General features: G+C 42.3%; 1 protein-coding gene across 1 annotated transcript in view; it reads left to right on the forward strand.

Moving 5' to 3' along the window:
- Positions 1-15,573, forward strand: part of cckbra (cholecystokinin B receptor a) — a 148,367-nt gene that overhangs the window by 104,923 nt on the left and 27,871 nt on the right. Inside the window, exon 3 of the mRNA XM_077246905.1 lies at positions 3,432-3,693. Within this exon, the coding sequence (XP_077103020.1) occupies positions 3,432-3,693 (262 nt within the window). The remainder of the gene's footprint in view (positions 1-3,431; positions 3,694-15,573) is intronic.

The raw sequence follows: 15,573 nt of genomic DNA on the forward strand, positions 1-15,573 counted from the left end.
AAGTGCGCATCCGTGTGAAGACTTTGCATGAGCCACAAGAGAACGCTGTATTTGCACCACTTATCGCAGAGTCAATGAGCACCTTGATCACTTGATTTCAAAAACAACACATTTCAGTGTGCTAGAAACGAACAAAATGAATGCTCTGCTAGTTAACTGGAGATGTTTTATTTATTTGTATTAGTTACATAACTTTACCCACCCCTTTCTGCCTTTTATTATTGTCTTCGTGTGTGTGACTGAGTAAACTGTGTGCATAGGACTACCGCATAGCCTCTAAGTGACATGATATGGAAATTAATAACAACAAGAATAAACTAAATTCGCAAATAATAATTAATAGTAATAATAATAATAATAAAAAAGGTGTTTCCTTTTTTTATAGCATTTCTGCAGTGTTGGACTATGATGTCGCCACTGTGTCAAAATATTTCTCATACGGCAGTGCCCCTCCACCGATGACCAAATGCCCCTCCTGTAGATCTGCTCTGGCGCCGACTCTGCTCAGTGGTCATATTTGCTAATGTCTACCCACAAGGAAGGAAATTACCTCAGAGCACAGAGCACTGTCAGTGCGATTGGTAAATGCAGTTACAATGGCTGCAACATTTGTGTACAGTGCCATTTTAATTTAGTTTTAAATTATAAATAAAAATAAATCATCATTTTCAGCCAGTGTGAATTCTTTTGAGATTAAAATTTGATCTGGAATACTTCTGGAAGCATAGAACGCAGACAATGTATCTTGTTAATGTGAAAAATATAGCCTAACTTTTTATTGTTTCCTTTATCCAAAGAAAAAAAAAATCCCAGTAAAATAGCTTTATGTGGAATGTAATTGTTTCAGACTGAATAGAGTCAAACCGTTGACCATTTAACCATCAAAGAGCTTCAGAGATTTGTCTTTTGCAAAGTTCTTAAACATATCACACTTATTTATATAGCACTTTTTATAATACAGATTGTTTCAAAGCAGCTTTACTGAGATAACAGGAAAATAATGCAACAAAGTTTGTTTCCAGAAGAAAATAGCGTCACAGTCCAGCTTAAGTAAGCTCTGTGATGTTTCATTTTTGTTCTAAAAAAGTTATTAATTTAGTTAATTTATATATATAGCCACTCTGGAGAAAACCGTGATGTCATCGTCCAGCTCAGTTCAGTTCTCATGTAATGTTGTCAATGCAGGCAGATCAATATTATTGTTGAAAATTAAATTAAATTTTAACTTTAATGTCCCCAAATAAGCAAGACAAAAGCCAATGGCAACAAAGGTGAAAAAGGCGAAAAATGCTACAGTGGCAAGGAACCAAAACTCCATCAGGTGGCAGAATGGAGAAAAAAACCTTGAAAGAACCCAGGCTCAGTCAGGGGGCCAGTTCTCCTCTGGGTACTGAACGAACCATGTATGATTATGATTCAAGAAGCATTATATATCAGAAGTCAGATTGGATTGGAACAATCAGAATATTATCCAGTTCCATATGGTTTAAGATCGGAGTCATCACGCCAGTATGGAGACAGGTTTGTTGAGGATCAGTGCCGATGGCTGTCGTGTCGATAAGGCCTTACAGGGGAGAATCTAGTTGACACAATCTCTGCTGACACTTCAGGGATGCGTTGTGGTCGTGTCTCGGTGCAGGTCCTCCATCTGATCTGGATAAGGCCCGGATCCGGCTGACTACATCATGCGTTGTGGTCGTGCACTGAATATTTCCCTGAAGGTCTACTTTGAAAAGTTCAGAGTGTGTGTGGCAAACACAAGCAGAGAGGATATACAGCCACTGCATATATGAAACAAAGTCAAGCGGATGTAAAATCCAGGGGTAGGCCAATACAGTGCAATAATAAGAACATGTTGGAGACACTATACACTTACAAAAAAAAAACTAAACTGAACTAAAAAACTGTATTTTCCATGTCACCCAGTAAACTGAATTATCTTTGGTACTCTTGCATTTCATCTCATTTGTTTATTTATTTATTTCTTATTATTATTTTTTCCCATGGACTTAAGTTTTTAAGAAATTCACTTGGGTAATCTCACTCAGTTAGAAATCCATCTGCCCTAGTCGTTGGATAATTAACAGAGGTTCTGCAGTAGCAGCCCTGGTTTCTCATTAGCATTAAACTGTGCAACATAATGAAATAAGCACAGAAAAACATTGGCATGAAAAAACAAAATTTTTAAATGGGGGCATACATTAAAGGGATAGTTCACTCAAAAATGAAAATTCTGTCAGTAATTACTCACCCTCATGTTGTTCCAGCCCCGTAAGACTTTCGTTCATCTTCGGAACACAAATTAAGATATTTTTGATTAAATCTGAGAGCTGGATCACTCCTCCATATGCTTCAATAGGATTAAAACTTGCCGGCCCAGAAAAGTTATTAAAGACATCGTTAAAATAGTCCAAGTGACTACAGTGGATCAATCTTAAGTTTATCAAGCGACGAGAATACTTTTTGTGTGCAACCCCCCCAAAAATAACGACTTTATTCAACTATTCACTTTCTTCTCTGTGGGCCTCGAGGCCCTTGTCACACGGATCACACACATGACCAGCGTCAACCAATTGTGAGCCTACGTGTGACGTACAACACAAAGCGCTGCGCTGTTACACTACGTGTACTCACTCGAGGCCCACAGAGAAGGAAATTAATAGTTGAATAAAGTCGTTATTTTTGTTGTTTTTTTGCGCACAAAAAGTATTCTCGTCGCTTGATAAACTTAAGATTGATCCACTGTAGTCACTTGGACTATTTTAATGATGTCTTTAATAACTTTTCTGGGCCGGCAAGTTTCAATCCCATAGAAGCATATGGAGGATTGATCCAGCTCTCAGATTTAATCAAAAATATCTTCATTTGTGTTCCGAAGATGAACGAAAGTCTTACGGGGTTGGAACAACATGAGGTTGAGTAATTACTGAAAGAATTTTCATTTTTGGGTGAACTATCCCTTTAAAATGATTTGTTAAGTGTGCCAAAGCAAAATGTAGCAAACGCTGCATAATATTCATGTATGCAAACCCCATTAGCTGCAGCTCTCAATCCAAGAGCTTCCACAAGCCTTAGTGTTTGAATCTGATGAAATTAGGAGGTGTAGGTGCCCTACGCAGGAATGCTTATAAGAAAAACTCTGATGCACAGCAACATAATCATAAAATACACAACCCCCCAAAAATGTATGGCAAATACATAGTGGAATACAGACTGGTAGGTGGAGAACTGACAAAGGTTAATACTGTATCTATCATCTTATCCAGCAATTACTTGTCTGTAAATGAACAGTATTCCAAGTGTATCCTTTTTTAGCTTTAAGATTAGTATATAGATTGTTATATATTATAATATACACAAATATTTGAGTTTATGAGCATTGCATTATATTAGATTACATATTAATGTATATCCTTCTCTTGTCTACACAGGGATGTCCGTCAGCATCTCCACCTTCAGTCTAGTGGCCATTGCTATTGAAAGATACAGTGCCATTTGCAACCCGCTGAAGTCAAGGGCATGGCAGACCCGTTCTCATGCCTACAAGGTCATCGCTGCCACATGGGTACTATCTGTGGGTATTATGGTGCCCTATCCTGTGTTCAGTATACTGGTGCCAATCAACAAGCCGAACAACATCACGGCTCACATGTGCAGGCTTGACTGGCCCAACAGTCATGTGGAACAGACTTGGTTAGTCTTTTGAAACCATTACTTTTATCTTGACTGTGATGCAATAACATGAAGGCTGAAAGGTTATTTTAATTTGAACTTTACGTTATTTTACACACTTACACTAAGGGGATCACATTAATAAGCTTTCATGTGAAAATAATTTAAGGATTATAGTATGTTTGGCGTACTATATATGTTTGGCGTACTAACATTTTTCCACCTGAGATTGCCACCACTAACCTACGACCAGATATTGTTTTGTGGTCTGGATCAGCACGCATTGTTCAACTGATAGAGTTAACAGTGCCATGGGAGGATGCGGTAGATGAGGCATATGAGAGGAAGAAATTGCGGTATGCTCATCTGGCCACTGAAGCAGAACAGCGAGGATGGAGAGTCCAGGTTTATCCAGTGGAAGTGGGTTGTCGAGGTTTTGTGGCACACTCTACAACCCGGTTCCTCAGAGACGTCGGATTCAGTGGTCAAGAGTTGCGTCGCACAGTAAAGAACTTATCTGAAGCAGCAGAAAGGAGCAGCAACTGGCTGTGGTTGAGACGGAAAGATTCTAGCTGGCTGAGTACAGGCCGCCATGCTACGGTTTCGTAGAATTCTTGAAAACTTGAAGGGTGTTGGTTTATTTGTATAGGTTGTATAGTATTTACAGTCATTACGTTCCTGTGTATATTGCGTGAATGACGGGATGTTGGGCAGATATTGTGTTTTGCGGTAGGTGGTATGCCATACGGAACCGTTGCCACTGAAACTGCATATTAACGCACCAGTGGGGCTCGACAGCCTTAGTCAAACGGGTTGGCGCGTATGGTTGGGTTGCGGAGAGATTGTGAGATTGTGGTTAGGTCTCAGCAGCACTGTTGGTTTATTTGTAGAGGTTGTATAGTATTTACAGTCATTACGTTCCTGTGTATATTGCGTGAATGACGGGTGGTTGGGCAGATATTGTGTTTTGCGGTAGGTGGTATGCCATACGGAACCGTTGCCACTGAAACTGCATATTAATGCACCAGTGGGGCTCGACAGCCTTAGTCAAACGGGTTGGCGCGTATGGTTGGGTTGCGGAGAGATTGTGAGATTGTGGTTAGGTCTCAGCAGCAAGAGGGAAGTAGAGGTCGGTAAGCTGGGCTGAGTTGAGTGGGGGACGGAGGGGGGTGACTCTGGGACGCCAGAGTCACTGTCGAGCCCTATTGAGGTGTCGTGGGCTAGTCGACGAAACACTGAGGACGGAAGGTGCCCACTTGAAGACACTAGAGATGTTCCCTACTCCGCTCAATCCAGAGGGTTGTTATGGGGGGACCGCACTGTGGTTGCAGCCGTTGTGTGTGCTGACGCGCAAATACACTATTAACACCAGACAGAAGGAGATTCACGTCACCAGATGGAAAGAAGCGTAAATGGATGGAGAAGCATAGGTTACTGTAAAGCTACGTCTTAGTTGGTGCTTATCTTGGCGAAAGCCGAGTACAAATCAGCATGAAGTTTTAACATCTACTCTCGTGTAATGGAAATCATGAAGATCTGGATACGTCCAGTGACTGCGGTGAATAGTGCTGCTGGCAACAAGGGAAAGACCTTGTGACAGCCTGGAGAGACAGCTGACAGGAGGAAAGAGACCCCAATGGAGCTGGTAAGGGTTAGCTACCCTTGTCGGCAGTATCCAGCTCTGTGTTTACAGGATGCTGGAGACACCCGCCCAAGGCTTCTGAAAAATTAAAGCGGAAAATACCCCTAGAGTCTGCGAGAGCAGGGGCGGAAGATGACTCAATGGTGGATAACATGGTTAACGACTTTGGAATGGAAACGGATATGAGTATGGAGAGTACTTCACAAAAGACTAGTTCAGGTTCAGCAGTTAGCAAAGCCATTGAACTCCAAGCCTGTGTCTGTGGCTGGAGGAAGGCGACAACAGTCAGGGGTTTGAAGATTCATCAAGGGAAAATGAAATGCTTGAGGGAGAAGGGACAAGGGCCTCGCATTGATCAGTACTTCTTACGGAGTCAGTCAAGTCAGTCGAATGAAATCCAGCGACAGGAAGCAAACCACAGTTCGCAGGATATCAGCACCCCTGTCATAGAGGAGATGAGGGTTTGCACAGTTAGTGATGAACACATTGATTCTTGTGAACCCGGTCAGACTAACCAGCATAAGAGAGAAAAGAACCTCAACGGACATAGGCCTGGAGTTAGATGGCCAAGAACTAGTGAGAAAACTGCATGGGACACGGTAAACACAGATCTATGCTTTGCATTGGAAAGATTAACTGGTACAGTTGAAAAGAAGCTGGATAAATTTGGGGACATCATTTACGCATATGGAAGTGAGAGGTTTGGTGTGGAAAAAAGGAAGGAAAAAGTACAAACTACTCCTGGATTGTCTAGACGGCAGCAGAAAATTGAAGGATTAGTTAGAGAAAGGAGACAGCTGAGGAAGCAATGGAAAAGAGCGGAACAAAGTCAGAAGGAGGGACTCAATCTCTTACAAAGGGCCATAAAAGATAAGCTTGCAACATTACGCAGAGCTGAGCGCCTACGGAAACGCTACAAAAAGAAGGAACGTGCGAGGGCTAATTTCTATAAAGATCCATTCAAATTCATAAAGAAGTTATTCACCAGTGAGAAGAATGGCACTTTAAAAGCATCTAGGGTTGAGCTAGAGAGATATTTGGAGGAAACGCATACAGATGCAAAAAGGCATGAGCCTATGTCAATTCCGTCAGACATCCCACCTGTCAATCCACCAGAATACCAAATGGAGGTCTGTGCACCTAAGTGGAAAGAGATAGAGCAGGTTGTGAGAAAGGCAAGGGCTTCATCATCTCCAGGGCCTAATGGAGTTCCGTACAGAGTGTACAAGAGTGCTTCAGGAGTTCTAAGGATTCTGTGGAAATTGATAAAAGTGGCTTGGGAAAAGCAGGTTGTACCTAGATCATGGCGCCGACCAGGGGGAGTCTTTATACCCAAAGAAAAAGATGCTACAAGCATCAGTCAGTTTCGCCCTATTTCACTATTAAACGTCGAAGGCAAAATTTTCTTCAGCATTATTGCTCAGAGATTGTCAACCTACCTATTAAAGAATGGCTTCATTGACACTTCAGTTCAAAAAGCGGGCATTCCAGGATTCTCAGGATGCTTAGAACATATCAGTGTTATCTGGCAACGAATACAATCAGCTAAAAAGGAGAGGAAGGAGCTCCACGTGACATTCCTGGATTTGGCTAATGCATAAGGTTCAGTGCCACATGAGCTTCTTTGGGCATCATTTGATTTTTTCAGGGTACCGATGTCGATAACAAATTTAGTGAAAGCCTATTTTGGAGATTTGCAATTTAGTTTCTCAACTCCAGAATTCAGCACTACATGGCAATGCTTAGAGGTTGGAATAATGGCAGGATGCACCATTTCTCCACTGGCTTTTACCATGGCAATGGAAGTAATCATTAGGGCATCAAAGTGGGTAGTAGGAGGAGAGCCCTGGCTTCTGGGATGCGACTACCACCAATCAGAGCATACATGGATGACATGACAACCATGACTACAACGGTAGCCTGCACTAATCGGTTATTGGGGAAGTTAACAGATAATATTGAATGGGCACGAATGCAATTTAAGCCCTCTAAATCAAGGAGCATCTCCATAGTTAAAGGCAAGGTAGTAGATAAAATATTCTTCATTAATGGTGAGGCAATACCAACAGTTTCTCAGAAGCCAGTGAAGAGTCTAGGGAGATGGTACAATGGGCATCTAAAGGACACAGTTCGAGTGGGAGAAGTTAGACGACAAGCAGTGGAAGGGTTGAAGAGCATAAACAGCTGTGCTCTACCAGGCAAACTAAAACTCTGGTGCTTTCAGTTTGGTCTACTGCCAAGGTTGCTGTGGCCACTGACTGTGTACGAGGTTTCTTTGACAACAGTGGATAAGCTGGAAGCGTTAATAAGTTCATACATCAGGAAATGGTTGGGAGTTCCACGCTGCCTCAGCAGAGTGGGACTTTATAGTAAAGGAGTATTGCAGCTGCAAGTCTCTGCTTTAACCGAGGAGTTTACGTGTGCCAAGGTCAGACTGGAAATGACTTTAGCAGAGTCACGCGACAAATGTGTAAGGGAGGCAGCCCCTGTGGTAAAAACTGGTAGAAAGTGGTCAGCAAAGAAATCTGTAGTAGAGGCAAAGGCTGACCTTCAAATTGGGGATATCGTGGGACAGGTACAGCATGGGAGAGGGGGTTTTGGGCTCAGTTTAGCTCCTCCTAAATGGCACAAGGCAGGCCCAGCTCAAAGGAGGAAGCTGGTAGTCAACGAGGTGCGAAAGCAGGAGGAGAGGATGAGATGTATAAAGGCCATTTCCCAGGCCAAGCAGGGAGAGTGGATGAGATGGGAGAGTGTGGAACAACGAAAAATGGGCTGGCAAGACCTTTGGACAATGGAAGAGAGTAGGATCAGTTTCCTTATTAGGTCAACATATGATGTTCTCCCATCACCGCAGAACCTAAACCTCTGTGTAGGAGAGGATCCCTCTTGTCCTTTGTGTTCATCACCTGCCACATTAAGGCACATTTTGACAGGATGCAAGGTGGCTCTTAGCCAAGGTCGGTTTACTTGGCGCCATGACCAAGTATTGCGATGTTTGGCTTTAGCATTGGAAGGCAAGCGTAGTATGACCAATAAGTTGCCGCCTGTTTTAGCAAAACATTATACGCAGAAGACAATATTCCTCCGCCCAGGCGAGCAACCACCAAGAAAAGGTGCTAACACCAATTCTCGCCCAGGACAACTGGAAGCTGCTGGGGACTGGAAGATGCTGGCTGATCTTGATCAACGGCTTATTTTTCCACCTGAGATTGCCACCACTAACCTACGACCAGATATTGTTTTGTGGTCTGGATCAGCACGCATTGTTCAACTGATAGAGTTAACAGTGCCATGGGAGGATGCGGTAGATGAGGCATATGAGAGGAAGAAATTGCGGTATGCTCATCTGGCCACTGAAGCAGAACAGCGAAGATGGAGAGTCCAGATTTATCCAGTGGAAGTGGGTTGTCGAGGTTTTGTGGCACACTCTACAACCCGGTTCCTCAGAGACGTCGGATTCAGTGGTCAAGAGTTGCGTCGCACAGTAAAGAACTTATCTGAAGCAGCAGAAAGGAGCAGCAACTGGCTGTGGTTGAGACGGAAAGATTCTAGCTGGCTGAGTACAGGCCGCCATGCTACGGTTTCGTAGAATTCTTGAAAACTTGAAGGGTGTTGGTTTATTTGTATAGGTTGTATAGTATTTACAGTCATTACGTTCCTGTGTATATTGCGTGAATGACGGGATGTTGGGCAGATATTGTGTTTTGCGGTAGGTGGTATGCCATACGGAACCGTTGCCACTGAAACTGCATATTAACGCACCAGTGGGGCTCGACAGCCTTAGTCAAACGGGTTGGCGCGTATGGTTGGGTTGCGGAGAGATTGTGAGATTGTGGTTAGGTCTCAGCAGCACTGTTGGTTTATTTGTAGAGGTTGTATAGTGTTTACAGTCATTACGTTCCTCTGTATATTGCGTGAATGACGGGTGGTTGGGCAGATATTGTGATTTGCGGTAGGTGGTATGCCATACGGAACCGTTGCCACTGAAACTGCATATTAACGCACCAGTGGGGCTCGACAGCCTTAGTCAAACGGGTTGGCGCGTATGGTTGGGTTGCGGAGAGATCGTGAGATTGTGGTTAGGTCTCAGCAGCACTGTTGGTTTATTTGTAGAGGTTGTATAGTATTTACAGTCATTACGTTCCTGTGTATATTGCGTGAATGACGGGTGGTTGGGCAGATATTGTGTTTTGCGGTAGGTGGTATGCCACACGGAACCGTTGCCACTGAAACTGCATATTAACGCACCAGGGGGGCTCGACGGCCTTAGTCAAACGGGTTGGCGCGTATGGTTGGGTTGCGGAGAGATTGTGAGATTGTGGTTAGGTCTCAGCAGCAAGAGGGAAGTAGAGGTCGGTAAGCTGGGCTGAGTTGAGTGGGGGACGGAGGAGGGTGACTCTGGGACGCCAGAGTCACTGTCGAGCCCTCTTGAGGTGTCGTGGGCTAGTCGACGAAACACTGAGGACGGAAGGTGCCCACTTGAAGACCCTAGAGATGTTCCCTACTCCGCTCAATCCAGAGGGTTGTTATGGGGGGACCGCACTGTGGTTGCAGCCGTTGTGTGTGCTGACGCGCAAATACACTATTAACACCAGACAGAAGGAGATTCACGTCACCAGATGGAAAGAAGCGTAAATGGATGGAGAAGCATAGGTTACTGTAAAGCTACGTCTTAGTTGGTGCTTATCTTGGCGAAAGCCGAGTACAAACCAGCATGAAGTTTTAACATCTACTCTCGTGTAATGGAAATCATACTGTTTTTTCTCCTTAAAATGAATATCACTTTTGAGAAATATGATAAAAAAAATGCTAACTAGTTGGTTTTCTTGTACATAACTATTTTTAAAAAATTATTTTCTACAAATTTACCGTCAACACAGACACGACCCCAACTCAGAAACTCTGGCCTCAAAGAAAATCCCAGTCATAATTATGACTTTGTAGTGTCATCATGTGTGTTCAATCTTTCTGACATGACTTCAGTGGACTATAGCTCTACAAGAGAAGGATTGGACGTGCCTTTTCCACTCATTGGAGCTAAAAATGTTATCACAAAATCAGCCATGTCTCAAAAACTTTACAGTTATTACTACTACAAAAGCAACAACTAATATTACCATTAATAAAAAATAAATTAAAAAAAATCTACAATCTCTTTAGTCATTACTAGGGAGTTATCAAGCTTTTCACTTTAGAATAGTGATCCAAATAATTAGTGACTCCTTTTGAAGTATTTAGTAATACTTGTGGTGTTGTGCTCTGTTGTGGTGTGCAGAAGCGCGTCCCTGTGGGGTGAGCATTGCTAGGTTATCTGCTGAACCTGGGGGTTGAGGAGGGTGCAAGATCCACAAGTGTGTCCGCATCTTCTTCAAATGACCTGAACGCTGTCTTGCAAAATGTAGTAAAAGTAGTGGCGCAACAAAGAAAAGCAATCGGTGAGCTAACTAATGCGGTACGTAGCCTTACGACTCAAAGAGCCAGTTTGGACACAGAAAGGCCCCAAAGAGCTAAAATTAAGCCCAGATATACCCGAGATGGTATACCTATTTGCTTGAGGTGTGAATGTGTTGGACATATAGCCCACCAGTGCACATCTCTGCGCAAACATGAAGGGCAAGTAGTGGCCCCTGCGGAAGCACTAGTGCTAGGAAACGTGGTCCCTCCATTGCGCAGAGCCGAGCAATGAGAGGGGCTTTCCATGGCTCAAGCAGCAGTTCTCTGACTAAAGAGCGGTTCTTGACGTTGATGACGGAGACCCATGGTGACTTGCAGTGTCCCTCAGGCAGGGTACAGATGGGGGGAACTCCAGACCAGCAGGCAGTGTTGTGAGGATTGTTGAGCCAGTACGCAGACGTGTTCGCAGTGTGTGACAAGGATCTTGGGTATACTGTTCGGCTGAAACATGAGATTCCCGTCACCGATGATGTGCCCGTCTCCCAAGCGTATAGACGTATTCCTCCAAATCAAATCGAGGAGGTAGGGGGGACATATTTCCAGACTGCTTAAGAAGGGAGTAATTAAGGAAAGTTCAAGTCCGTATGCGTCGCCGGTGGTCTTAGTCAGGAAGGCTGATGGGAGTCTATGCGTAGACTACCAGAAACTGAACTCAAAGACTCAGCGGGATGAGTTTCCCCTGCTGTGGATCGACGAGAGCCTAGACACACTGTGTAATGCCCAGGTGTTTTCTACCATAGACCTGGCAAGTGGCTCTCACCAAGTAGCTGTCCACGAGAGGGATCGACATAAGTCGATGTCGACTGGGATCAACATAAGCCTTTGTCATGCCATTCGGGCTGTGTGAGTATGAAAGGATGGCGTTCGGTCTCTGCAATACACCGGCGACTTTCTAGAGACTCATGCAGGCCGTAATGGGTGATCTGGTGTTCCAAATGGTCCTTGTTTAGTTGGATGATCTTTTGGTCTATTCTAGTAAACTTGAGACTCAACTGTCCAGACTTGAAACAGTGCTCCTCTGGCTGAGGGAGTCCGGGTTGAAGAGTAAACTGGAGAAATGCCACTTTCTCCAAGCAGAGGTGAAGTTTCTGGGGCACAGAGTATCGCCCCAAGGGGTAGGCCCTAATCCAGACAAGATCAGTGCAGTGGTGCAGTGGCCAGTGCATAGCACCGTGAAGGAACTGCGATCCTTTTTGGGGTTTTGCAGTTATTAGCGCCGGTTTATCGCAAGTTTCTCCAAGGTGGCAGGACCTTTGCACAATGTAGTGAATATATGCACCAAAAAGGGTAGTGAGGCCCCGTGCGACAAGTTGTTCAAGGTCTCTTGGACATCTGAGTGCCAACAGGCATTTGAGCGCCTGAAAAGGGGGAGCTGACTTGTGCTCCAGTGCTGGGATATGCCGACTTCTCTCTTCCGTTCATGCTGGAGACAGATACCAGTAGCTTGGGTTTGGGAGCTGTCTTGTACCAATACCAGAGTGGGAGAAATAAGGTCATAGCCTACGCTAGTCGAAGGTTGAGAGGTGCCAAACGCAACGACGGGAACTAGCCCTCTGGGGTCTAAGGGGTTTTTGGGGTCCTTGAGATGTTCTGACATGCCCTGACATTTGTGCTTTTTTCAGTTGCTTATAAACATATTAATGGCAAAGGTGCAATTACACTCTATTTAGCACAAAAAGTGCTACCATAATATGTGAGCAACATGTATGTACATGTTTGTATTTTTGAGAGAATAATGTTTATGCATGGTTATTGAAAAAACTAAAAACTAAAGTTTCTGAAATAAGGCCACAAAACACATACTAAATATGTGTCAATAAGACTTTTGACTAATGGATGTTGTTGCCCAGAGTTTTTTCTTCAAAATGATGTGAAAATTCTCCTGCCTAATCATTCACATAAAATAATAAATTGATTTAAATTTTGTAAGACACTTTTTGTTTGGAAAGGCAATATGCGCAAGGGGCGTCAACGATTTCAACACCATCATGCATATTTAGTGGTTCACCCCTGAGGAGACAATGTGGCCCGCATACTTAATGAGCCAGTTTTGGAATATATATCCTCTCCACAAATTTGTCACTAATAAAACTCAATAAAAATTATTTAAAGAAAAGGCTTATATGTACCTTTAATAGTTTGTTTACATCTACTTTGTAAATATATATTTTTATTAAAAAGGTTACAATTACAACAACAATTCCAGTGCAATCTGTCTTTGTAAAAATTAAAGTATACATTTTATCATACATATTTCAAAGTTAAGGATTCATTACTTTGGATATACCCTAGGCTACATTGGAACAAACACATAATAACATATTATTTGATTACTTTATTTTTGACAAAACATACTATAGGCTATTTAACATATGAGCAAAAATTGGCAAACAAAAGCTTATTTGAGGTGGCAAACATTTTACAGTAAAAATGTATAATCTATCCAAAACTAGTCAATGAAATATTATCTTTCATACGTCTGTAACATAGGTCTTTCGTTTATATAAGAAATATAAATGTTAATTTGCAGTTTAATACGTTGCTTATACAAGTACATTTTATATCAACATATTTCAGTCGATTTTTACTCATCTCAGTATAGCAATATAGTTTGCTAAAAGCGGGTCATTCATTCACACACAGAAACGCGATTCAAATTTAAACTGTCTTTTTGCGAGCTGTGGTAAACAGCGCATCTCTGCCGTTCATTCATTCACACACAGAAACGCGATTCACTTGAGAATGAAAAAAACTTACTACAGTATTCCTCAGCTCAGCTGAATCTGTTGCTCCTCGAAATACCAGCACTTCTGAGGTAAAGTTCAAAAGAACAGTATTTATCTGAAATATAATCTTTTGGAACACTACATGTTCTGAGGTAAATGTCCCAGGATTATTCCTCACAGTCACAGCCTCGCAAGAGAAATACTACATTAATCAGATGATTAAATTTGTTGTGTTATCGCGTTTATGAGGGGCGTTGACACGTTTGCATGTGTTGCTTCAGATAATTTGCTTCTGAATAGCGTACGCTCTCCATGGGCGTGTCACATTAGCAGATTAATGAGCTGAGAGAACGATAATGAGATCGGCTGACAACCCTCTCTCTTTTTCATAGATTACATGAACAGAGAATATTTATTTTAGTTTTGAATTAGATATTTTAAAAGTACAAACTTAAAAGATTATAAAGATATATTGCTCATGCTTGGGTGAATAGTATTCGCTGAGTTTTGTTTAAGTTTAGAGACGTGCTCCAGAAAAAAGGTTAACGGAGATGGAGAGACAGAAAGCACACATTGTTTATTTTCTTTATTTAACAAAAGCACAATGTTTTATTTCGATTGTAAGTGGACACATAAAAAATAGACATTCAACAGTTTATTTTTTTATATTTCTTAAGTCTGTATGACCAAAAATGACAGAGTATTTTAAGTCTATTTTCCTGCTATTTGAAAAAAATCGAGCAAAACGCGCCGGCGCGTTTGTCGACCCCAGAGGGCTAGCTCAGCATGAAATTCGAGCTCCTGGCATTAAAGTGGGCTGCAGAAGAAAAGTTCAGAGGTTATCTGCTGGGATTTCGGTTCAATATCCTCACAGACAATAACCCACTCTGTCGTCTTAACGCAGCTAAGTTGGGAGCAGTGGTGCAGAGGTGGGTTGCACAGCTGGCTGTGTTCAATTTTGAGGTCCGCTACCGGCCAGGGCGTTGTAATACAGCGGCTGATGCTCTCTCCCAGAGGTCAGAGCAGGAAGATGCAGAGATAGTGACTGCAGATGCAGAGTATGCATCATACTACATACTTATAATAAAGTGCTACCTGATTAGCTAATAGTGAGGTACCACATTCGACTGTGCTCTATTACTTAATAATTAATCAGAATTTCTTGTTAGTTAATATTAGTTACTAGAGTGTTAATATTGCATTACTGTTTTTTTCCTGTGTAGTTATTCGTTAATGACAGAACAGTATTCTAAAGTGTTACCAACACTAGTAAATATTTATCTAACACCATTCCAGTGCTCAAAGTTCGACAAAACTCATGAATACAGCTAAACAAAACAAGCCAAACAAAACAATATAACAACAAACACAATATACAAAAGTGAACAGAGTAGTTCATAGTATGTATCAACATGTGTGCAATTCTAAACAGAAGTTGTAAGAAAAAAAATGTCTAAACAAGTAGTCCCTGCTTAGGCAATTAATAAAACTAAGACAAACACAACCATGCTGTATATAGGACAAATGACAGGACAAAAATACCACTAACTGGCATAAACCAGAGCCTGGAAAAGCATGGAAATACATGCTGGTTTAGGCTGGTCTGTGAGCAGGGGACCTGCTGTCAGGAATCAACTCTAAATGCAGTAAGTCCCAACTCTATCACAAGAGCAATTACATCTTGCTCATTAATTGTGAAACTGAGGCCCAAGACTTGTATAGTATCCATCATGCCTCCCTGTTTAGTTATCCATATCAGGTACATCATCGGCCAAGAGCTTCATGCAAATCATAGCCTGCTGGTTCAAATCCTGGTCAGAGGCTGCCTCAGAGGGCTGGCTTTGTTTTTTTTCCTGCATTTGAACGCATTTACTTGTGATGATGGCCAGTGGGCTGTCAACACACACTATTGACTGGAGAGAGCAATGTTCAGCCACTTCTGATTATCACTTTTGTTGATAAGAAATTTTGCCTTGAGAGGTATTTTGACAACTTTATTAATCATTAATGTGTATAATACTGTTAAAGTTGAACTGAAACACCTGTGTATACATATAACTTAACCCTAGACCATATTTA

This window comes from Siphateles boraxobius, unplaced genomic scaffold (genome assembly GCF_051911475.1).
Source record: "Siphateles boraxobius isolate OS27281-9 unplaced genomic scaffold, OSU_SipBor_1 29, whole genome shotgun sequence".
NCBI classification, from domain to species: domain Eukaryota; kingdom Metazoa; phylum Chordata; class Actinopteri; order Cypriniformes; family Leuciscidae; genus Siphateles; species Siphateles boraxobius.